This window comes from Leptidea sinapis, chromosome 15 (assembly GCF_905404315.1).
Source record: "Leptidea sinapis chromosome 15, ilLepSina1.1, whole genome shotgun sequence".
In the NCBI taxonomy this organism is placed as follows: domain Eukaryota; kingdom Metazoa; phylum Arthropoda; class Insecta; order Lepidoptera; family Pieridae; genus Leptidea; species Leptidea sinapis.
The window spans coordinates 924,992-950,624 of NC_066279.1; the positions used below are offsets into that span (position 1 = coordinate 924,992).

At 34.0% G+C, this 25,633-nt stretch overlaps 1 protein-coding gene across 2 annotated transcripts; it reads left to right on the forward strand.

Moving 5' to 3' along the window:
* LOC126968403 (uncharacterized) lies at nt 1-25,407 on the forward strand. Of its 2 annotated transcripts, none has more exons than XM_050813419.1 (5): nt 1-279; nt 11,200-11,266; nt 17,816-17,887; nt 21,959-22,121; nt 22,351-25,407. In XM_050813419.1, the coding sequence occupies exons 2-5, from the start codon at nt 11,235-11,237 to the stop codon at nt 23,365-23,367; spliced, it is 1,284 nt and encodes a 427-aa protein (XP_050669376.1). In that variant the 5' UTR covers nt 1-279; nt 11,200-11,234; the 3' UTR covers nt 23,368-25,407. The 2 variants fall into 2 exon arrangements, with proteins under 2 accessions (XP_050669376.1, XP_050669377.1); XM_050813420.1 differs by having other exon boundaries at nt 1-101.
* The last annotated feature ends 226 nt before the right edge of the window (nt 25,408-25,633 follow it).

Below are 25,633 nucleotides of genomic sequence, written 5' to 3' on the forward strand. Positions count from 1 at the left end.
AGTACAGTTGTTTATCAACGCCGGTGGCAGTGCAAGTGCTAAGTGAATATTGGTTACGATGTGACTAAGTGATCAGTGAATTAGTTTTGTGATAATTCGAGGTAAAGCAGTGACTATTTTATAAATGACATAAAAAAAATGATTTCACCACTGTTTTGAGCGTTACTTATGGTGTAAATTGTTAATAGACAAAGTTGTTATTAAGTAAACTGGCATCTTAAGATTCTTTTGACGTCTGAGGGGATATTTAGATGTATATAGGATATACAGTAAATAACAGTAAGTAGCGATATTCTTGTAATCTATATATTAATACGTAAAGTGAAAACTTTGTACCCCTTTTTTTTTAAACTGCGCGAACGGATAAAAGGTAAATTTAACATAGCTAAGGTTTATATGGTGAAGAAGTGCATATAGCTATTTTTCTTATATAAAATGGCTTAAATTAATTAAGATAAACATGAAATTTATTAAAATAAACATTTACACACACTTATGCTTGAATGACACACACACATACATTATAGAGGTATAGTCGTTGACAAATAAGTCGTAATTAAGTTCAAACTTAAAAGTTAGATGAATTATGGTCAAATTTCTAGTAATAATTACGGAGAGGCAACTGGATCATTCCTGTCTGAGAAATGAAGTTACTGAGATTCGGCTTCAGTAAAATAATGAGGGTACAAACGAGCACCTGATAAAAAATTAATCTAAGTAGTAATATTTAAATGGCTGCCAAAAGACCAGTGTCAAGTCCAAGTGGCATTAATAACTATATATTACTAGCTGACCCTACAGACGTTGTTCTGTACATAATAATAAACGAAATATTGTTTTTTATGAACTTGTCAATAATTTTTCATAAAATCAAGAATTATTTCGTAACGTATGCTCCTTGTTGTTATAATGAAATTGTTTCACAGTGGAACTGTCAAACCGTGCGTCAATAAATTCTCTCACAGAAAATATGTCCATACAAAACAAATATTGGAATAAAAAATAATTATGGGTCTCAAATCGAAATAAAAACTATCCTATCTCTCAAGTGGGACTAAACTGCACTCGATGAAGTAATCTCCATTTAAATCCGTTCATTAGTTTAGGAGTCCATCGCGTACAAAAAACGTGTCACGAAATTTATATATATTAAGATGAGTAATTACCGCCGCTTATTATATATTATATATATATTCTTACAACAGAGGAACGTAGCCATCCTTGGTTGTTCTTTGTTGTGTTTGTACAGAAACGCCAAATATCAGTTACCAGTGGGAGGCTCCTTTGCACAGGATGCTGGCTAGATTATGGGTACCACAACGGCGCCTATTTCTGCCGTGAAGCAGTAATCTGTAGACATTATTGTATTTCGGGCTGAAGGGCACAGTGAAATTACTGGTCAAAGGAGACTTAACATCTTATGTCTCAAGGTGACGAGCGCAATTGTTTTGCCGCTCAGAATTTTCGTATTTTTCAAGAATCCTGAGCGACACTGCATTGTAATGGGCAGGGCGTATCAATTACCATCAACTGTACGTCCTATTTGTCTCGTCCCTTATTTTCATAAATAAATTATCTTTATAGTGTGTATGATATTTGTTTGTGGCGTGTGATGCGATGCTGTGATTGCATATTTAGAATTAAGTTACGAGTTTTTTGGTAAAATATAAGCAGGGTAAACTCGTCTAGTATCGGCTTCTGTCTTGTATCGATCTTTTTCCTACTTTTCAAAGTAAATATAAAATCAACTTTAGGAGCCTAATGTTCGTGCGAAACCTTACGTATATCTCTCTAGTCGTTCCCTCATGACTGAGGATCGTGGTCATCAACAAGTGGTCCACACTTGGAGTGAACTACTTGTTTCCATATTGGCTTCTGTCCATCGCGGCCCTGACAACGGAGCTACACCTCGGGAACCTGGAGTCTTTTATTTGGTCGGTCCATCTGGTAGGAGATTGGCCTCGGGCTCGCTAGCCATTTGTGTTCAAAACTACGATCAATTTCTTCAGGCTCTCATTACCCCTTCGTATAAGTCTATGCCAAATACGCAAGATGTAACTTGTCTGCGTAACTCAGTGAAGATCGTGAAGATGAACTGTCTTATTCATAATGACTTAGCGGAGATTTAAAACATTGCTAATATACGCTTGTTCAAAAATGGTATTCATAATCGCATATTAGAGCTAAAACGCTCATTATCTCTTCGATAAAGCTGACGTGACTTATAGTAGCTAGGACCCTTCTATAAACCTATTTTAAACCATCGAACGCAAAAAAACATGGCCGACATCGATCAGCTGTTCGTTAAATAATGTGATATATAGCTTCCCGCTCAAAGTTGTTGGATATCCGTCATAGATTGACAAACAACAGACTTCAAAACTTTGATTTTTGAAGTTTGAAATTATTTTGACATCGACTTCTGACAACTGACAAACCATTGACATTGAAAATATGTCTGTTTCCATTGACAGTTCCTAATTAAATTAGTTAAAATCATGTTTTTTGTACGAAATGGCAACATTGCGTACTATAGAGACGTATAACTGATGGGAGATTTATCTAACGAATATGAATATGGAATTTTATCGAACGTTGAATCAGCTGTAGAAGGATTTAAGGTTTATCAAGAAGACAAAATATTTCAATAACAAATGGATATTTATATCGTTAATATATAAATTTTTCTATCATTCTATAAAACATCAATTAATGCAATTTACAGATCCTTAACGAAGGGATATCTTCGGTGCCAACGGCTACCATATTACTGAGACTACTGTCCGACCATGTATCCGTTTTCCCGCCTTTATAACAGCGGATTCGTATATAATAAACCTTATTAGAATAGGAACCAAGACTTCTAATCTCAAAACAATGCATGTGTAATTTTTAATTTGCATGCATAAGATATTCGTCTTGACGTCCCATACAGCCCAATGCCTTATGACCCTGCCTACTAAGCTTAGTCGAGAATCCCAGAAGGTGCAAATTTAAATTCAAATATTTTTATTCAAAATAGGATGTCACTTATTGAAAGTCAAAAACTACAAACCATTCCAAAAGGTATGCCAGACCTGAGACGAATAGGCGCAACATACTCAACTTGCTTCTTTTTTTAAATAAAAATATGGTTTTAATGTAAAATCGTACAGTAAAATTTATTATTTAAATCCTGAGGGCGGTCGCTCCATTCCTAATCTGTGGTATCATTAAGAAGGTCATTTATGTTATAGTAAACTTTACCACACAAACGTATTTTAACAATTCTTTTGAATTTCGTAACACATTTGTTCTAATCATTATCTGGGATCTTGTTGTAACAGCATATACATCGCCCCGCAATAGACTTACCAACTCGACTTAGCCGAGTAGTAGGCATTATAAGTTTATGGTTGTTCCTGGTGTTAACATTATGGTCATGACAGTTTCTATCAAATTCACTTATGTGCTTATGTACATCATAGCATTATCAAGAATATAAACATTTATTGTTTCAGATTCATGACTGTCTTTATGTATTTGTACCTATGTCTATGTATGTATATCGTATTTAAATATATCGTTGTCTTGCAACCATAGTACAAGCTATGCATAGTAATTATTAGGTAAGATAATTTGTGTAAGAAGTGTTTTAATATTATTATTGAGACTCAACATTTTATCACTCAAGGTGACTACCGCAATGGCATTGTCGCTTACAATTTTGGGCTATAAAGAGAAGACCTGAGTGGCACTCAATTGTAATGGGTAGGGCGTATCGCCTACGATCAGATAAACGTCTTGTTGGTCTTTCTCATAAATAAAATAGGAATCTTAAGAAAATGTTTGATAAAATGCATGTTTAAATAGATAGATAGATATTTCTTCTTTAATTTCTTGGTCATTCGGAAGAGAATGCTTCGAAGAAACTGGGCGTCATATATAGAGCACGGCAATACTTCAAGCTGGCCCACATTCTAGCGCTTTGCAAAACGCAGGACCGGCAACATATGGAGTATTGCTGTCATCTCTGGTCTGGCGCACCCCAATATCAGCTCGATCCATTTGACCGCGTGCAACGTAGAGCTGCTCGAATTGTCGAAGATCCAGTGCTCTGTAAACAGCCTGGTCACTTGGTTGCGTAGAGACGTCGCATCATTGTCTATCTTTTACGGCATTTATCAGGGGAAGAGTTCCTAAGAGCTGTTTGACCAGATTCCTGCCACCGAATTCATCTTTCGCACGACACGCCACAAATTAGAATACCATCACCACCATCTAGATGTGTGACATTCCTCCAAAATCAGGTTTCAAGGAGCTCCCTTCCCTGTACAGCCAAGTTGTGGAATGAGTTTCCTTGTGGGAGTGAGAATCAAGGCGATACGACATGGGTACTTTAAATAAGCGCGTACAGCTTCCTGAAAGGCAGGCAACGCTCCTACGATTCTTATGGTGTTGCAAGAGAATTTGGGCGGCAGTGATCACTTAACACCAGGGACCCGTACCCTCGTTTGTCCTCCTTTTCAATAAAACGAAACGCTAGGTTAACTTTTTCCGAAACTGCTGTGTTTTTCTTTTAAATTTTTAGACACCAGTTCTCACTATCTGATTATAAGTTACTAAAATTGCCGTCATTTTGAACACGATTACTGTAACAATGTGGTGATCACTTAATATTAGGTGGTACGCTCGTTTATCCTCTTCTTCCATGAAAAAGATTGTCTAAGCACTTTAATTTGGCAGACTTTGTGTCCAGAGGAAGCTACTAAATATTTATGTTGATATATATCTGTAGAAAAGACCACTTAGCATCGTATGGCGTAAATTGGAATTTTTAGGAAAGTTCGTAAAACAAAACTTGATATAAAATAAAAAGGTGAGACATGATACAAATTAAGTAACATAACAAAAATATCAATTACTAGATGCAATTCCATTAATCACAATTCGTGTAGAAACGCAAGCACATATCGCTTAGCGAAACTCTCTAAGAAAAAAGGGATTCACGCGACTGTATGAAACGTGCAGTCATTGATCGATTTACAGGAAACGGATATTATCTTGTAAAAAACGGAGATAGCCGAAATCCACTACGTTTTAAGCAACTATTCGCTTTCAAACTTAGCCGGATTATACTTCATCGACGATCTCCATACTGTAATTACTACTAAACAACATAAGTATGTCAAATGACTGTTTCATACTAAACTAAATTTAAAATTGTAGTATTTACATTCTCTTTGCTTTTGTAGCTAAAGCCACCGTAGACAATATGTCTTCTGTGATAAAGCTATCTGATATTGATGGTTTTACATACACAAAGAATAAACACTTAATTCTTAATTATTACTAGTACCTAATTTAAAAATAAAATGAGAAGAACCTTGTTAATTAGTCATTTATACAACAAATTATTATTGGATAAAATATTTGAAATGAAGTTTGTAAGTTTATAAAATAAACATAAGTTTTATCGAAGTTTTTATATGAATTGATTCGGACAAAAATTATACTTTTTGTATCAAAAACAAATTGAAACATTTAGAAAAAATATCGTCATAATTGGTACTTGGTAATTCAATTACATGGTGCGCATTCAATTCGACCCATGTCCATTAAGACACAAAATTGACAAAAATTGTTATAATTCTTTGTGCCCCAGGGCACTAGATTTTTCAGATACACCAAAACCGAGTGCGTTTCAATAGCTTTCAGATACATTCACTCAAATCATCCTAATTATAAGAAATCTATTAATACACTTAAAATAATACGCATTGACAGAACGCTGCGCGAGCGCCGATCTGAGGCATACCGTGCGATCAGTTTCCCGGAACGGAAATCTCCCATTTTGATGCAATATCCGGTGGTGTTTTTATATGATTTAAAAGATGGGTTGAGAGTTTCTTATCAGTTCTTTTCCTCATGTCAAAGCCCCTTTACAAACTGATGTAGCTTCATGATGTCATGACTTCTTGACCAAGTGATTGTTGTAATATGTTATGTTATTGTCACTCCCTATGATAAAATAAATAAATAAATACTATTATTTGTTATTGCTACCTATTGATAGGTTTGAGGTCGGTGCCAAGCCAAATGTAATTGCAGGTACCTACACTCGCCACGCGTGACTTTGAGCGGGATACCTTCGTCTAGAACCAAACAACCCAAGCGGACAGGCACCGACTTAAACCCTACCAATAGGTAGTGCGTACAAATAATAGTATTTTATTCATATTAAAGGTATAAGATTAGCATAAAATGTGTGATTAAACTAAATCTTTATTGGGTTATTTTATACTTTTCTGGTCTTCATTTATTGCGTCTCTTTCTCACATCTAGGTTTTTATGTAAGGATAGTTATCTCACTTTCACACAGGGTTCGTTTATTACGGTAGTATTCTAAGTTTATGTCTGGAACCCGCATGAAGCAACCTACTCACTATTCGTAGGGAAAGTGCAAAATACCTTCCTAAGTTACTTAGTTCCTAACCTACAACTACTTTCCGTATCTTTACCCAACCCATATAAGAAGAAGCCTAGAGCAGAGACAGCGAGTAATATTTTTCACATCCGTATCGATGCGCCTGATCTGCACAGCGATCTGTTACGGTTATATTTACGAGACAACTATCTCCGTAACTCATAACTTTTTGTTGTCTCATTGTCTCGCACTGTTGCTCGAACTAAGTCGTCAATACCGCTCATCCTCTCCATGTGAATGCATTATTTGTTACCAATACTAACTGAGAATTTTCGAAGATATTTAAGTGAAGGGTTTTTTTTTGGCTTTCTGTAAGAAGAAGTACATACATTATGTATATCATTTATTTTAATACTAGTCTGTGACTGTACTTTTTAAAGTAAAGTAAAGAATTGAAATATTAATATAATAATTTTGACAAAGCAATAAGGCATGGCTCTCATATTAAAAAAAAACAAAGCAAGTTTCAATTTCAGCAAATGCCCCCCTTTAATTCAAACATTATTTTACCACACAAATCAAAAAAATTACATAAAAAAATGCCCCTTCAAACCTGAAGCTATAATGTGCAATCCACAGTCTACGTCCTACTAACTAGCTTACCTTTCCGACTAGGTACTATGACTAAGTTGTTTGTTATATGTCTGAAGCTTTGACTCACGACCTTGACGTGCCCTTTAATTAGAAGTAAGTCGCCATTGAGGCTAACATTTAAATACAATAGAGGTACATTACCTGCGAGGCTTTGTCGAAATATGATCAAGATTTGATTGACACTTTTAATAATAGACTGCGAGTTGCGTTCTATTTCGTCAGCGGTTGTTAAGAGGAAAACGTCCACATAGAAAACAGATAAGACAGTGAACAGTCTCATCCGAGGGGAGCCGGTTCGATCCCCCCACCCATTGTAGTTTTTTTTCGTTTCTTCGTTGGAAAGATTAACAGGCTGATTAATTCATTATAAATATTGAATACTTAACTACACATTGATATAAAGTTTGGAATGATTTATTTTCACTTTGGACACGAATAAGCAATTTTAATCAATCGAGTATTTAAAATATCCACGCGCACGGTGCTGGGGGAATGAATAAAGAAAACACTAGTTTCTGTCGAAAAAATTTTGATAAATAGCATTAGAAGGGTGTCTCTTCTAACCTGTTTTTATTGGCTATTAATTTTTACAGCATGTATTCAAATTTTGTGGCAGACACTTCGCTCATATTATACTGCTGCTTTGTTCTAAAAAGAACAAATCACAAAGGCTTTTTTTCTTTTGCCAAGCAAATAATTGCATAGTAACAGAGGCAAGATGACTCTGTTACTATGCAATTATTTCCAAATTAACATGTTTTACATGCTTTAAGCTTATACAACAATGTTATATATTGTTGACTGTGATAGGTGGACAGGATGAAGAGGTCTATAAAAGGCAATGTCTCCTGCCTTCGACACCAAAGAGGATGTAAATACTACGTAATAGAATGCGCGCCTGCCTATGTAAAAATTGAAATTTAGTTTAGTATGAAACGTGCAGTCATTTAACATAAGTTTGAAATAGTTGTAACTATAGTATCGCCATTGGCCACGAAGTATAATCCGGCAAAGTTTGAATGCGAACAGTTGGTTAAGACGTAGTGGATTTATTCTCCTTTTTGTACAAGATTATAGGCGTAATCTGTCAATCTATCAAGGACTGCACGTTTTATACAATCGCGTAAATCGCTTTTTTCTTAGAAAGTTTTGCTAGGCTGGTCCACACACTTCCGCTGCAACCGTTGACGAGTTAGGGCGTTACTCTGCCTGATTACTGTTAGAATATTAGACATTGCGTCATTATTCGTAATGTATTCTTAGAAGCTTAGAGTTTCTTGCTTTTTAAGTTCTTTAACGGTTTTCTACTTAATTTCACAGTAATTATTTAGATGTTAACATATTTGTCAATTATTAGTAGGTGGTACTAAATTTGTCTATAAATCTTGTTATAATAAACCCCTTTTGATCTTATTTCCTAGAATATTACATTACCTCCCTAAAAGTTCGGGAGGGTAAGGATAAGTATCGCATTTATCACGAAGAGTTTTACAAAGCTGCTTAACCTTCCTTGCCGTCGACACACCACATAATATAGAAACGTAGAAACATTCCTAGAAGGCATCTATGCCATATGCTAGAAGAAAAATATGCTATTTAATTACTGATGACTATAAGTGAAAAAATCTATATGTAAACTTGACAATTGATGACTAGTTCAGAACAATACCACATTCTAATGACTGTGGTATTGTGGTATTCATCGTTATAAATAATAATGTTATTCAAACACAAAGACATCCGTATTTTGTTATAAGTCTTTGCGAGGACATAGTGTCTGTCTAGTGTCTGTTTAAATAGATTTAATAGAAGTTGTACCATTTTAGAGACGGAGAAACATTAAGTGTTTTATAGAAATTCAAATTCTAATACAAAACAAAACAGAATTTAAAAATTACTTATTCATAATCTACTTCCTATTCATAGACAAAATCATCCGAAATGAGAAGAACGTGAGCATGAAACAGCTCGATTAAGAATGACTCATGCGCTTGTAAGATCTTTGTAGACTTCCATAAATCGAAAAACTTCGCAATACTTTCCCAATAATTTACTTACTTAGAAAAATTTAAGGAAATAAACATTTTAACTGTTGCATCCCAATATATTCTTGATAATGTTATGTATGTATATAAAAGCACATTAGAGATTTGATAGAAACTGTGATTATAATAATAATATTGACACACTCTTACACAATTTATGTTGCCCCAAACTAGGCATATCCTGTGCTATACAATACGGGTACAAGACAACGATATATTTAATGCAATATACTTAAACATACATAAATACAAATAATGATAATCACAGTGATGACATAGTTTATATAAGGAACAAACATGAACTTGTTATGCCTACTTTTCGGTTAAGTCGAGTTACTAAGCCTTCTGTTGACGTTAAAATAAACGTCTTTCTCAATGATACCCCAATGGAGTATGGAGCGACCGCCCTCAACCTATTAAATAATAAATGATATTAAATTATAATAACAATTACAATTGCGTACCCGTACATTTAGTACCCGTTCATGAGCAGGATACATGGACCAGCCATCGCTTCTCTCGACTATATTTTAATGAAAGTAAAGATTTTTTTATGAAAATAAAGAATGGGATGAACAGGACGTTCAGTGGATGGTAATAAATACGCCTCGCCTATTACAATGCAGTGCAGCAATACAGTGCCACTCAGGATTCTTGAAAAACGCAAAATTTCTATGTTCAATCAATTGCGCTCTTCACCTTGAAGATGTTAAGTCTCATTTGCACAGTAATTTCACTAGCTACGGCGCCCTTCAGACAGACACACAATAATGTTTATACATTACTGCTTCACGACAGAATAAGGCGCCGTTGTGGTACCCATAACCTAGCCGGCATCCTGTGTAAGGGTGTAAGGTGTACCATTCCTAAATATGAATCTGTTTCTAATATGTGTCGGTCTCTTTTACCATTTGCCGGGTTGCGACCCGGTACTGGGTCATCAAAATGAAATACGAGGTATATACATACACAGCATTCTTGCCTTGTTTTAAAAAAACTCATTCATCATCGGATTCATTGGTAAAAAATGAGCAGGAGCTAAACTTTAGTTTAAAGTTTAAAGCAATACCAATTAATATTTATTATTTATCATACCAAATAGATGATTATTATTTTACCTAATACAATCAGTTTGCGTGTAAAAGTATAAAGTGAGTTAAGAAGGGGCAGTGTGAAAATTACCGGGCCACAGCAGAACAATGTTTGGGAAACACTGGTCTAGAGTACCTACTTCAAAATGTGCCTACAGGCCGCAAATAGAGGTCTAGTATACAAACCCGACAACAATAAGTGAAAAAACCAAAACAGCCCGACACTCTGCCTTTCCTTATCATTCAGTTTGTAAAATTTGACTACGATTCATTTATTTTTGGAGAAGAAAATCGTCGAGAATGAACCCTGATTTATGAGTTTTCCGCTCATGATTTTTAATCGATCTGCAGTTGTTCTTATCATACTTATGATTCGATTAAGCATTGGTCTTCGCTGCGCTCCAACTAGATACCGCACTAACTAAGAACAATAGCTTTTTTAGTTTGGCAACTATAAGATGCTTGTGAGCGTGGCATCTTGACACTCAATGGCATCTTTCAAATATTGTTATTTATATACGCTTCGTGTTATTTTATATTGAAATTAATAAAATACAAAATACTTACTGATGATATGTGATCCCAGTGTCTTTCTTATTTCTTGTAGTATTATTTTTACAAAGTTTTTCTATGCAACCAGGCAATTAAGTTTCAATTATTAGCGAAGTTAAACAGAACATTTGGCAGGTCAAAGTCATACATTGTGCGAGACTCGCTCGAGTACTTCCACTTGAGCGTAGTACTTGCGTAGTTGGAGCGCAGCGGAGACCAATCCTTAATCTAAGGTTTAAATAGTCTCCGGTCATGCAATAGAGCTGACATGTACTTATATTCTTTAAGACGTTAAGCACAAAAAGCAATCGAAATAAATTAAATTGAAATCAAAATCAATTGAATTGTTAAAAAATGAGTCGTGTACTGTAGGATTTTCTAACCTTTTTTATAATTCTTAAATCTGAAAAAGGCCTCAGCTAAACTCATCCATTTTCTCTTTATGTTACAGTATTTCCTGATCCCAGCTACTGTGAAATGTGAAAAATGCTACTGACAATCTGCAAATCTTGTCAATCGTAAGTACCTACATACATACCTGAATAATAATTTTATTATGAAATATTGTAGTTGTTAGTTTGAATGTACGAGGAAGGTAAATTATTTTATTGAAGATACATTAGTCATCTAGTTGATGTTCGTCGGCTTCTGCAATAGTTCGGATATATGTAATTGCTTTTTTTACAAACATAATTTTTAGAGGTATTTTTGAGAAGTTGGGTAACTTCCATTTAAAAAAACTATGTATGTACTTGCGTAGTTTTTTTACGGAATAGTAGAATTTATCGGGTTAAATTTCCAAAACATTTTTATTTACAAAAGCTAAATACCTTTTTATCTTAGCATTGCGCTTAAACTAAAATCTAGTATTTTGGAACAATCTTTCAAACCTTTTTTCAACGCCTTAGATGATCGTTTCCCAAAAACCTTCCAATATGATTTTGCAAAAAGGCATAAAAGGTATTTATTTATTTTCTCATAATTGATTCCTTTAGAATTCTATTTGATGTCACTTCAATCAATGAAGAACAAGAAGAACTGGCGCAAAAAACTCTCCCAGCATTATTTCTTGTGCTCTTTTAAACAAAATTTACAATATTGTACTGTCATTGTTATTTATTGCTATAAAATAATCATAATCTAGTCCCAGGCCGTCCGATCACTTAGATATTCTTTATTTTGATTCATAATATTATATAATCCTTTATATGCTTATGCTAGAATTACAGAGAATTTGCATTGAAATTTACGAACATTCCAAGTTTCTTACGACATCTTTTTAACGCCTTTGGGGATGGTATATTAAAAAACTTGCTTAGTGTGTTACTGTCAAAATGGTTTCATTGTATCCATTGATATTTCTAGAATATAATAAATTTAACCAAGAAGGTTCTTTATGACTTCTATGTATTTCTAGAATCTCTATTTCAGGATTTGGCGATGATGAGTAAAATGATACATTCAACAGGACTGATTAGTCAGTATATTAATAGAATAATAGGCCCTATCTTGCGGAAATTCATTGTTATCTAAAATGTTATAAAATATGATAAGCTTAAGTGTTAAGAAAACGTATTTAGTATTTATATATAAATCGGAGTTTAGATAGTTATTAATAATTTATTCAGATGTTTAAAAACAACAAATAATTTTGATAGGATAGGATCATCCATACGAAGTACCCGTTCATGAGCAGGATACATGGACCAGCCATCGCTTCTCTCGACTATATATTAATGAAAGTAAAGATTTTTTTATGAAGGTATAAGGAATGAGACGAGCAGGACGTCCAGCTGATGATAATTGATACGCCCTGTCCATTACAATGCAGTGTCACTCAGGATTCTTAGAAAACTCAAAAATTCTAAGCGGCACTACAATTGCGCTCATCACCTTGAGACGTAAAAAGGCATAAAAGGCATTTATTTTCTCAAAATTTATTCCTTTAGAATTCTTTTTGACGTCATTTCTAATATACTAGATACTACTACCGCTTCGGAAACAAATGGCGCTCTGAGAGAGAAGAAGCACCGCAAGAAACTCTCTCAGCATTCTTTTTTTGCGCTCTTTTCAATAAAAATATACAATATTGTACAGTCATTTCTATCGCTATAAATTCAGCAGTGGAGTAATAGGATTTACGACAGAGCCATTTTTTTATAAAACATTTAAATTTATTTATAGATAATGCCTGAACAGTGGCTGGGTCTTTATTATAGAAGTGTATACATTTACCCTTAAAGCTATTATGTATCTTATGAAGCCTATTAGAATTAGTTACAAGCAATCCCTTATTTTTAGTGTTATAATAATAAAAATCACTATTAAGGGCAAAAAGGTGACGATTTGTGAACGTATATTAAATTTTCATAAATGTACTTACAATGAACAGTCATAATATTTATTTCTTTAAAATTTTCTTTGAGAGACTGTCTATAACCAAGCTGATATATAGCACGAATAGCTCTCTTTTGCAGAGCAAACACCATATCAATGTCAGCAGCATGACCCCATAGTAATATACCGTACGTCATGATGCTGTGAAAATAACTAAAGTACACTAATCTAGCGGTCGCAACATTCGTGTACTCTCTAATCTTTCTAGCTGCATATACCGCAGAGCTGAGTCTATCTGCTAGATGGGCAATATGTGGACCCCACTGAAGCTTTTTATCTAACGTGATACCCAAGAAGACCGTCGTGTCCACATGTTCCAACTTCTAATTTTTTTTTTTTTTTTTTTTCGAGAGGAGTAAAATACATTTACGTATTGAAGACCCCGAAACGGGGCCCATATGTCGGGCTCGGGTGTAAACATCCCCTACCGACTAAAAACCTCCTCTGTGCTGATAGCCCTGAAGGCTTTTACAGCGAAGCCGGGCGGGGGCCTTGGAGGCCGAAAATGTAGCTCACAGGCGCGGGGCGTCTCGGACGGAGACTCGAACCTCGGACCGCCTGCTCACTAGGCTGGATGGAGAGCCGTTGTTTTGCACCTCCGCTGAGTTCGGTGTAATGAACCGTAAACACTTTGTTTTTTTACTGTTTAAGTGCAGATTATTCGTCTCAAACCAACGCACTATCTTTGAGAGTGCATTTTTTACCTCGTCATCAATATCTGCACGTCGCTTCACTTTAAAAATAAGTGAAGTATCATCAGAAAACAATACAATCTTAAGGCTATCATCTACCTACCACAAACGGTAGATCGGTAATATATATAAGAAACACCGAGGAATGAACCGAAGGACCGAGAATAGAACCCTGTGGAACACCTATTCCCACAGGTTTACCCGAAGACCGTTTGCCATTTACATCGACTATCTGAACTCTTTCGCTTAAATATTATTTTAACAGATATATGGCTCTATTTTTTACTCCATAATGTTTTAGTTTTAGGAGTAAAGATTCATGGTGGACGCAGTCAAATGCTTTGGACAAATCACAAAAAATGTCCAATGTATCCTGTGACTCTTCCCAGGCGCCAAAGATGTGCTCAATGAGTCTAGTACCCGCATTAATTTTTGATAAACCCCTAGTGAAACCAAATTGATTTTGTTCATTAATTTACAAAAATGCATTTGTAGCTGTTGAAGCAAAAATTTTTCAATAATTTTACTAAAAACAGGCAGCACTGAAATAGGTCTGAAATTAGCAGGGTCAAAAGAACTGCCCGATTTAAACAAAGGTATAACTTTGCTGTATTTAATGAGGTCAGGGAACACACTCTCATCTATGCATTAATTAAATATTATTGCTAATTCAGGTGCTATAATGTCAAGTATGTATTTAATATTAGTCGAATGGCCCCTATGGGGCCATTCTTTGTCTTTTGTATCTTTTAGGTTAATTCATTTTAAGATTTTTATTATATCGCTACCTGTAACATACTTAAATTTCAAATCAGTGGAAGATGCTGGTACGTGTGATTTAAGCATATCATGTGAAGAGTTAAGGTCTTTGGTCGTGACAATCGGGATTTCGGAGAAGTATTTATCAAATTCATTTGTAATATATGATGTTAAGTCTAACATAAGATTTTAAGTCTCATTTGCCCAGTAATTTCACTAGCTACGGCGCCCTTCAGACCGAAACACAATAATGTTTACACATTACTGCTTCACGGCAGAAATAGGCGTCGTTGTGATACCACTGGTAAAACGGTAAAACTGTTTACAAAAACAAGTCAAGTCAAATCACTATTGATTAATTATCAAGTCAAATAAAAAGTGATGTCATTTTATTATTATTATTATCATTAAGGTAAACAAAAGTTTAAAACACTTATAAATATGAGTGTCATTTAAAACTTAAGAATATAATATAAATAAGTGTATACTTTTTTGACTTTCGTTATTAGTAATATTCTTTACCATTTACCACCAGCCTAGCGAAACTCTCTAAGACAAAAGTGATTCACGCGATAGTATGTAACATTTTATTTTTACATCCTCTTTATTTATCACCACTCCGGAAAAGGTTGAGTTTTAATGAAGTAGCAAGACAGTCATTGCCACTCTTTTAAATTAACATTTACAGCTTCATCACTTCACAAATTAAAATCTATGTAATGTGATGTTAAAAATACTCAAACGTCAAGTACTCAAATAAAAAAGTGTGTGTTTGTACTTATGTATGCACGCAAGAAGATATACTGCTTTGGCCTAACGTTTAATTCTACGTTTATAGAAAGAACAATATTGATAAAATCTTGCAACGATGGCTTTGACAATTAATTATTAAATAACGAATAAGGCTGTACTAGCTTGAACCCTTTGCCTGTTCTAATAATGGACGAAGAAACCAAAAAAATAACGAATGTCGCAAACGTCAGAAAATTGTAGGAACCAACTTCACCCTGTTATTTTTGTGTTACAGTGGTGTGCACGCATCTTAAAATTTCGCTCTCATAATTTTTTCATAACGTGCCTAAAGAATTTATCTTCAAAAAAAGTGATCCAAGCAACACATTTCAATTTCGCTTAATAGTATTAAATAACACACACTAACAAGTTAATTTCACACTCGAACAAACTTTGTAAGAAACAATTTAGCATATTAAAAAAAAACAGATAACAAAACTCATTAACACTCGTTAAAAACATCTGATAGTGAACATGTTATTTAAATTAGTTGACCGTGAAACAATAACAAAAGAATTACTTTAGTGAGAATCGCTTTTTATTTACGTAGAAATATAAATTTTCCATAATATGTTACTATGTTTTTTATAATCTCAGAACATCTTCGTATATCATCATCAGCCGGAAGACGTCCACTACGCGACTAAGGCCTCCCCAAAGATTTCCACGACGATCGGTCCTGCGCTGCCCTCATCCAACGTATTCCGGCGATCTTGACCAGATCTTCGGTCCTTCTTGTTGGGGGCCTACCAACACTGCGTCTTTCAGTACGCGGTCGCCATTCGAGGAATTTACTGCCCCAACGGCCACCTGCTGCTTCTGTTTCGCAATCGTTTGGACTATGTCGGTTACTTTTGTACATACTCAATTCTAATTAAACACCCTAATATGGAATGATGACATAAAGAAAGTAGCAGGTGCAACCTGGTCGACAAAAGCGAGAGACCGCTCACTATGGAAAAGTTTTGGGAGGCCTATGCCAAAAGGCAAGACATGCAATAATTACCGGTGTAAATAGGAATTACCTACAAATGAAAATAATAATAATCATAAATAGAATATAAATATAGGTAAGATTAGATTAGTTAGGTAAGGAATCATTGTACATAATTAAGGATTGTAAATAAAGGCTTTTATTATTATAATATAGTATAAAAAGCGCGTATAAAAAGCCTAAAAGTCTGGCAGCAATCTTGTGATTGCTCGGGTGTTTAAGAGATAACCTTTTGTCCTGCTCTTCTTAAAAAACCGGTTGAGTGCGAATCTAATAGCCTAAACACATGGTCGGATTTTGTACAGTGAGCGCCTCGCACCAATTGGTCCGTCGTCGTGCTCGGCATGGTCTGGACGGTGGGTTTTGTGCGATGTAGAATGCATACCATCGAATATACTCCGCTACTCAATGCCATCAACACGAGGAAGTCAAAAAAATAAATGTTAATTAATACAAAACAAAAGTTATAGAGTACAGTAGCTGCATCATACACACACACCGTAAATAAAAAAGGTATTTTGCGTTCATTTTATTCGGTTTCGTTATCATCGTATCGTAAAATATTTACTATGACCTTTTTTAATAGTCGATGCAGTAATTGCCAAATTTTTTATTTCTTAATTTTCAATCATTTAATTTAATATTTTATTGGTTATCGACCGTACTTTCACCAATCTGGGAAAATTGTAAATATTGGTCCTAAACGTCCGGGAGTCGATATTTTTATAAGGAACATTATCTTTATTTTACATTAAATTTCCTAAAATCTTAATTAATAAGCTTTTGAGATATTTGCAAAAAAACTTAACCCTTCTTTAAGTTAATTGCTTATAACGTTCGCCATATGGTAGCCAAACATGAGCATCTGCCAAAACGGAATCGAAAAAAGTGTATTCGAAATTGGGCACATGTATTTAAAAAAAAAAGAAGAGATTAAAAGACTAATAAAAATTAAAAGTAACTTCAATGATAACAAACAACTAACTTCAATGATATCAAAACTGTGTGCAAAAATTAAATTGTGGTTAATGGGCGGGAGGGAGATTTGCTAAAGGACAAAAATAATAACATACATACCTACATACATACATAAAATCACGCCTCTTTCCCGTAGGGGTAGGCAGAGACCACTTCTTTCCACTTGCTACGATCCTTACATACGCTTATTTCGCTTCGTCCACTTCATTATTCCTTTCATACATGCTCTCCGGTTTAGGGTACTCTTTTTTTTTATAAATATACAGTTTCTTCTTAAAATAATACAAAGTCCTTTAAAACTGTTTACACAGTTTGCCTACAGGATCGAGCGAGTCTCATAAAGCGACCTTATCTTGACGTGGCCTTTTTTCAAGACGTCCTTTTTTTTGATAAAAAAAACCTAGTTTGGTAATTACGTTTTATGATTATTAATATTATTTATTTTATCCTTTCAGCTGTCTTGAGACGATGTACTGGAACTGTTGCGAGGAACGCTTTTGCTTCGACAAGAATATTGCGAAATATAAGTAAGTTATTACTTTTTATAGCCTGTGGATTGCGAATGTTGTCATGTGACGTCAATTTGTTACATGTGAGAAAAGGAGCAAGAGGAAATCAAACACAAATTTGTAGCAGCACTGCAATTTGAGGCATTTGATGTTAAGTTTAATTAGTCCAGTCATTTCTACGGGCCCTTCAAACCGTAACACAGTAATCTTGGCACACTCCTGCATAAAAAGGTGCCGCTGATTTTCCACCACCTAACATCGGCATCTTGTGCAATGAAGGATCCCACAGACGTACTCACACTGCCACAGTAGACTTAAGGAATAAATAAATGCAAACGGTTCAACAAGATTATATTATTGTAGTAGTAGATTGATGTAGAGATATCATTAGATTTGAGGACAATACATCTATTCTCCCATGCCTCAGTTATGATTGTGAAACCTGGTTATTTCTTTAGCGATATAACATAAGTACGACCTGTATAGCCGAGTGGTTAGCGATCCTACCTACTAAGCTGGAGGTCCCGGGTTCTAATCCCGGTAGGTGCAAGCATTTATATGATGAATATGGATGTTTGTTTCCGAGCCATGGATGTTTATATGTATTTATGAATGTTTATGTGTATCTTTATATGTATTTATGAATGTTTAAGTAAGTATATTGTATTAAATATATTGTTGTCTTGCAACCCATAACACAGGCTATATATGCCTAATATGGGGCAAAATAATTTGTGTAAAAAGTGTGTCAATTTTATTATTATTATTATTTTATAATAATAATACTTATGTATTACTTGCTTTTTTGTAACAGATAGTACTCTGGAATTTTTTGCATAATTTACACCGGCATGTTCTGGCCAATGCTAATAAATATAATCTGTATACAGCAATTTGGGAAGACAGAAATTTATAATCAGTAGATGTTGATAGACTTGCAGATAATGTATACAATGTTTTCAACAAGGATCGAAATCGTAATCCGTTGGTTGACAAACAGATACTCTAGGACACCTCTAGGCTATGAAAATATAATATGATGATAATTTTCTATGCAAATATTATACAACCTATCTTTGAAGGTGATACTATAAATATAAAGACAGCCTTCAATTTTGCTCTCCTTATTGATTATAATATCTAACATATACTTGATAATCACTTAGTAACTAATTTTATTAAAACCCACTGTTAAGATGAAGTTTGTTACCTTGAATACTTAGACCCATGTAGAATCTACAGTATTATTTGTCAATATATGCTGCTATCTCAGAGCTCCAGACCAACTGTTTCTATGAAGTAAATAATATCCCTGAGAAAGGAGACTTTTAATGACTTAGGTTCGGAGTTCATGCTCTTCAAAATTCTTGGTGTGAGTAAACTCTTCATCTGAGAAACTCTTGAAAAATTGAGTCTTGTCGGCACGGAAGTGTAAAATGGAGGATTTAATGTTAGATTTGATATAGTTGGAAAATATCTTAAAGTATTCTTGCGTTTATTAGTGTGTTTGCCGATGGTAGTGTTAATAATGCTCTTATAAATAAAGTAATAATAATAAAACCGAGACCTGTGATTTATAGATTTTTGTTTAATCTGATATCACCAGTAACAGTTCTCTTTAGTACTCTCTATCATGAGAGTGTGTTCCATTTCACAGTTTCTTTAAATATATTTCGTTATTGGTCCTCTCATTGAGCTGCTTGCGCTTATTCCCAGCCCCTTTTCTGGAAATGTTTGCCACCGTTGGCCAGGTTACTCACTCTGGGTAATCTGTATATTTACTAATATAAGATAGTAGAAAAGATATTGCCATCTTGGCAATTACCTTTCTAGCGCGTGAAGATTTTGGAAACCACGTTCCCATTTACGGATGTGCTTTATATTACATCCTTGTCTATAAGAATATAATTTGTCTATACTAATATAAAGAAGACTCTTCCACAAACTTTATATATTTCACGGCTTAAAATTTAGATAATTCCAAATTTCTGATAATGTTTATTGTGCAGCATATTTCAAATTAATTAGTAATTCTCATTTATATGAATACAATTATAAAAGCAAACAATTGAATATGCAATGACAACAAAATTATCAGTACTATAAAATTATCTAAACATTTACGATAATTTAATCTTCGTTAATGATACGTAAATGCAGATTACAGTTTTATTACAGTCTTGATTTAATGTTGTCTGTTATTTTTATAAGAGGAGGCAAACGTGCAAGATGCTCACGCGATGGAAAGTGTTGAGGCGACCCATTTATTACCGCAACACCAGCGGGCAAGAGACGTTTTTATAGCCTTTAAGATAGGAGTATGCTATAAGCTGGGAAGTCCTAGTCTTATCAGTTCGGGAACACTGTAGTGAATAATTGGATCTACATAGTGGCTGTATGAGCCTAAACCACTCCTCCGAATACTCCCCGTGATATGTGCTGCCTACCGCATAAAAATGTGGCGTTCTAACATGCAGAGAGACGCAATATATCTAAACATCGCCAAAAAATCAAGCAGATCGGATATGACTTAATCGTCGACGATTTGACCTGAAGAAGTTGGAACTGGGAAGCCCCTCTCCCAGCTCAAGGATGATTAAAGTATAACATGTGAAGTCGAATTTGCACCTTATATAGTTGAAGGCGGTGGCTTGTTGCACTATTACATATTCTTTACTTGTAGTGTTAATACTGTCTCGCCTTACACAACCTACCTGTGTACATCAAACTTTTTAGAAGCCAATTTGGCCTCCTTTTGGCCACGGAACGAAACTTAACGTCGAGTATATATACAAGATGTAGTAGATTTCGAATTCTGACGATATGTAAGGAGGACTTTTTATCGGTGAACGCAAAAACTTGTATCTTCTTAATAACCTTGAGAACTAGACTTAACCTTAACTGGACTAAATCTTGCCGGCGCAATTCCTTACAAACAGATTTTAAACACATCTTTGGTCTGGTTCTCATTGAAAATCGGTCGAGAAATGTTAGCACGTCTTGTGTAAGATGCATGCGTCTGTGCTTTCTGCATAGCAATGAATGCCGCTGATTTGCAGCATAGATAGAGTTATAACGTTTTCTCGAGCAGTGTGAGACCATGACGTATGTATCGCAATCATCGAGTAATAATGGTTGACGGGAGGGGGCTGTGTTCTACTAGTTCAGTACACTAGACATCTGCTGCTATTTCTGAATCTGAGGAAGTTATAATGCATTACATTAAGAATTGACTACCAAACAGTTACCATCACTATTTATGGGTAAGCTTCGCATTAGGTAATTGTTGTGGCGTTTTACCTGGAGATTCGAGAAGAAAGTCTTTGTGATGTTCGCATCTGATTTTAGTATAGATTCAACTTTAGACCACACATAACAGTTCGATCTAATACCCCTCCGTTTCTGTGCCAGTTCAACAAGGTAAGAGAAGCAACAACTGCTGTGCGGCCATAAACCAGAAACGCGCGCGATATCGCTGCTTCTATTATTTGTGTATGATAATTAATCTGCCTTTTCTTTTGACTAACTTATCTGAGTTGTCTACATTTTTACTTCGAAACTCTAACGTTGTCTCAACATTCTTCAAAAAAGTGGAGGTTAACTCATTTATGCATTATTTTAATGTGTTTCTACGAAATTTATATTTGCTCTTGAAAATGGATAAATTAGTCCCATTGAAAAAAAAAAAATCTGATCATGGCATCAATGCGTTTTGTGTTTTTACAACAACCGGTAAAACTAACAAAAGTGTTTTGGTGAATTGGAATTGAAAAAATACTCTAAATGGCCATGGGAACTATGAAATGACAAGTATTTCTCAAGTGGCTTAATGATTTATTTACTATTATTTACCAAACAAATTTTAAGAGTTCTAATAAATTTTGAAGGGGGATTGTGTGGGAAGAGATTAAGAAGCTCTATTAGCCAAGAGTCATGACGTACTGCTATCTCTAAATGCATTGAAAAATAAGGAAAAATTAAATAATACATAAATAAATCATCATAGGACCTCCTCTTCGTAAATCATCCAACCAATGGTGAAATCAATGTCTTGACACTATTTAAACCACTAATTGTATCCCTTTGCAGTTTGGAAAGCAGCACCCTGTATACAAATGGGTACGGCAACATGGGCGCTAATGTCGGGGACGTGGTGACGGGTCAGCCAATGAACAACAACCATTTGCCACAGACAGCGATCATTGGAAGAGAAATAAACGAGCTGCCTTTGCATGTCGATAAATTATATGAGGTAGGTAGTAGATTTTTAACCTTGTTAATAATAACAAAGAGTAGAATATTACATCAATATCTTTCGGAATAAGTACTATGTAAAATCACAATAAATAATAACCAAATTCTGAATTTTCGGATAATATAGCAACTCAAATATCCTTTCGGTATACAATACAGTTGCTTTTCTTTGTGAACTGCTTACAGAAACTGAATAGGTAAATTAAAACAAATTATTTAATTTCCAGGTTTTCTCCAAATCTCTTATATTCAGAGATGACCAAGAACTGAAGAATGCAAGCACGAATACTCTAGACGAATACGAAACTAAGTCAGAACCAGACTATCTATCTGATAAGCCAAATAGAACCAAAGTATATTTCGAAGACGAAGTAGACTCGCCTGTAACAGACTTTGAAATAATGTTCAAAGATGAACTCTTAGCTAGTTATGATATGTTCAAGATTGAGGAAGAAGAAGAAGAGGATACGAAGAGCCAAGATACTGAAGAAGGTCTTACAATGAATGTTTCTGTTAAGAAACAAGACGTTATAAAACCAAGTACAATTACACTGAAAGATGAAACTAAAATTACCAAACAAACCCCTATTTACGAATACGACCCTGTTTCTGTTTTAACCCTGCCTTCTGCCTTTGGATTACCTAGAGTTGAAAGTGTTAAGAGTATTTTGAGAACAAACAGTGCAAAAACATTGGATCGTATTGACAGTGGAAGTAAATTAAGACCTTCATTGAGTAGAAATGAGAGCCTTAAGAATATAGACCCTCAAAAAATTACCAAAGTATTAGCAAGAGTGCCACATAGAAGTGCATCGTTCTTAAATATACCGGCACATTTAGCCCCAGAAAAACCACCGCTAATGAAAAGTAAATCTACGGTTGGAGTACCATCTTTAGCTGAAAGTGAATTGAAATTGAGCTCACTGCCAGATACACCTATTATAAAAAGCAATAACTTACCCCGTTTCTTCGCCGATACACCATCATCGATACCCGAGTATAAAGGTGAAACAAGTTTACAAAGCATCCAACAGAAAACTGCACTCAAGTTCAAAGAAAATGACTTTAGCATGCCCAGGTATTACGGAACGGTGAAAGCTGATCCAATCCCTGTACAAGAAAGTAAATCTATGCCGGATTTAAGAAATCCTATAACAACTGGTAAAGTAAGTAGCCGTCTAGCCAAATTTAGAGGTAAATTGAACCCATTAGTTATTCGAAAAAGTTCTGAAGAAAAACTTTAATTTACCGATTATTAATAATTTAGTTCTTATGTAGCTAATTACGTTAATTTCTTAACTTATAAACAATTACTATTTGCGGCAATATCCAAGACGGTAAACGATAATATGTTACCATTGCAAAAAGTATCTATGTAAAATATACAATTTAAAATGGTATTAATAAATTCAATTATATATAAGCGGTAACTATAGCTACATTGTGATATAAATTATATAGCTTATAATTATGTAATTATCTGTAAAATATTGTATTAAAACTTAAATAGAAATTCTGACATTTTAAATTTGGACATAAAATAATAATTATGACATTTTAAGATTATTATTATTTCAATAATAATTTATTGCATATATTAGTAATCTACCTTTAGTACCTACTTATCATCGAGTAATTTTATTTTTGTTTAAACTAACTTCAGTTAGAATATTTTAAATTATGTTAATGATATTTATTTTAATAAACCAGTGTAAGATATTGTAAATGTTTGACTAAATAATATTGTAAAATCTAATTTTGTGGCTCAATGTACCTTTATAGAAGTTAATAATAAAAATGTTAACATATTATATTATGTTCCTTAACATATTATTATTAAGTTAATTTTAATGAATATTAATTAATTTTTATTATTTTTTTAGTGTCGTTGTATAGACGAGATGAATTTGACTGTATTAATAATTTATTTGTTAAATCATAAATTTCAAGATTTGGAAAATTTCGAACAAATATTAGAAATAAAGAATAGAAATAATAGAAAGACAGATATTAAATATTAGTACAGAACTTATTATGAGCCACTAGTATCTCATAAGTTCTGTTAACCTCTGCGTTAGCAGTGTGAAAAGTAAATACTATATAATTGCTAATGCACGATATTACAACAATTCAGTAGGTACCTATAATACATGCTTTAAAATTAATGCAAATAGTTTTCTCTGCAGTAACCCTAGCAGAATTCAGCTATTTTAGCAGAATTTCTCATTTCTAGAGGTCAGCAGATTATGTTGAAGTGTTGCAAAGTCTAGCCGGATTTAGCTAAATCATATTAGAAATCGTACCAAGCTTTCATAATGTTTATAGGACAAATTCCCCGAAAAGCAATATTTTTTTGTAATTCTTGTATTGGATTTCTGATTTATTTTTTGTTGCCTAGACTTATCTTTTCAGACGTTTGTACACTGCACACTTTTTGTCGTACCTACAGCATTTTTATAATATTTGCAAATGTTATGACTTCAAGATCACATACACAACTTTTTGTGCTGTCATCTGAGAAGTATGTGCAACGTGACTGATTGGTTCCGGCTAGTATGACGTCATACTCCTTCAGACTACGTCATACTCGGCCTACAACACATCAGAAATGAATTGATTATTGCATTATATCGAAGGATATATCACTTTCCATTCTAAAACACATTCTCCATATAATTAAATTTAAGTTCTTCTCTTCTTAATCCGATTTCTCGAAATCGTATCATTCATAATTTTAAAAATTCATTCACGCCCAGTAATTAAAAGGAAGACTTATAAAATATTTTACTATCACATTCCTCTTGTGTTTATTATAAGACAATTGTAATGTTAAGTATGTTTATTAGTACTTAAAAATAATAATATCGCATAATGTCGTATCTAGTCAACAAACATAAAATCGGTATTATAAATAAAAATAAGTTAAAATTATTCTTTGCTCAGCGCGAAGTTCGACTAAAGTCGAACAGATTTTCATATTTTAAATTATAAAAACCACCGTAACGTTAAGTTTTTCAAGTTACTTTATAAGCAAAATTAAATATATTTAATTAAGAGTCTTAATAATGTTACGATCATATCCCTTTACATACAATATTAAATCAACTAAAGCGTGCTATACACTCGATTTATCGATTTGAATGGTTTTGTAGTCGTCTAGAGACGATATGTCGAGGATTATAAGACTTATGTTTTCTTTTGTTTTTTCTTTTAGTTTATCGCTATGTATACAGATCTGCGGTTAGTAACTGAAATCATAGTGTCAATAAATTATTTCGGTATTATTTTTGTTTCCTTTTTCCATCGTTTTTTATGATAAGGTTTTTATAATTGGTAGTAGCAGTATGGTAGCGGAATTTGAAATTAAATATAAGCCACCCTAGACTGTTTTTTTTATTAAAGAGAATAAAATCGAGCATATTGATAACCTGGTGTAAAGAGATCACTAAAATCTTAAAAAACAAATCGATGTCTTCGTTACCAGACCAATAAGAATTCAGTAACTTGCAC

Excerpts from the sequence above, each read along its gene's own strand:
- LOC126968403 (XM_050813419.1), top strand. The coding sequence starts at position 11,235 with ATGCTACTGACAATCTGCAAATCTTGTCAATC. Across the intron at positions 11,267-17,815 it reads ATCTGCAAATCTTGTCAATC|CTGTCTTGAGACGATGTACT; the intron begins GTAAGTACCTAC and ends TTATCCTTTCAG. Across the intron at positions 17,888-21,958 it reads AAGAATATTGCGAAATATAA|TTTGGAAAGCAGCACCCTGT; the intron begins GTAAGTTATTAC and ends ATCCCTTTGCAG.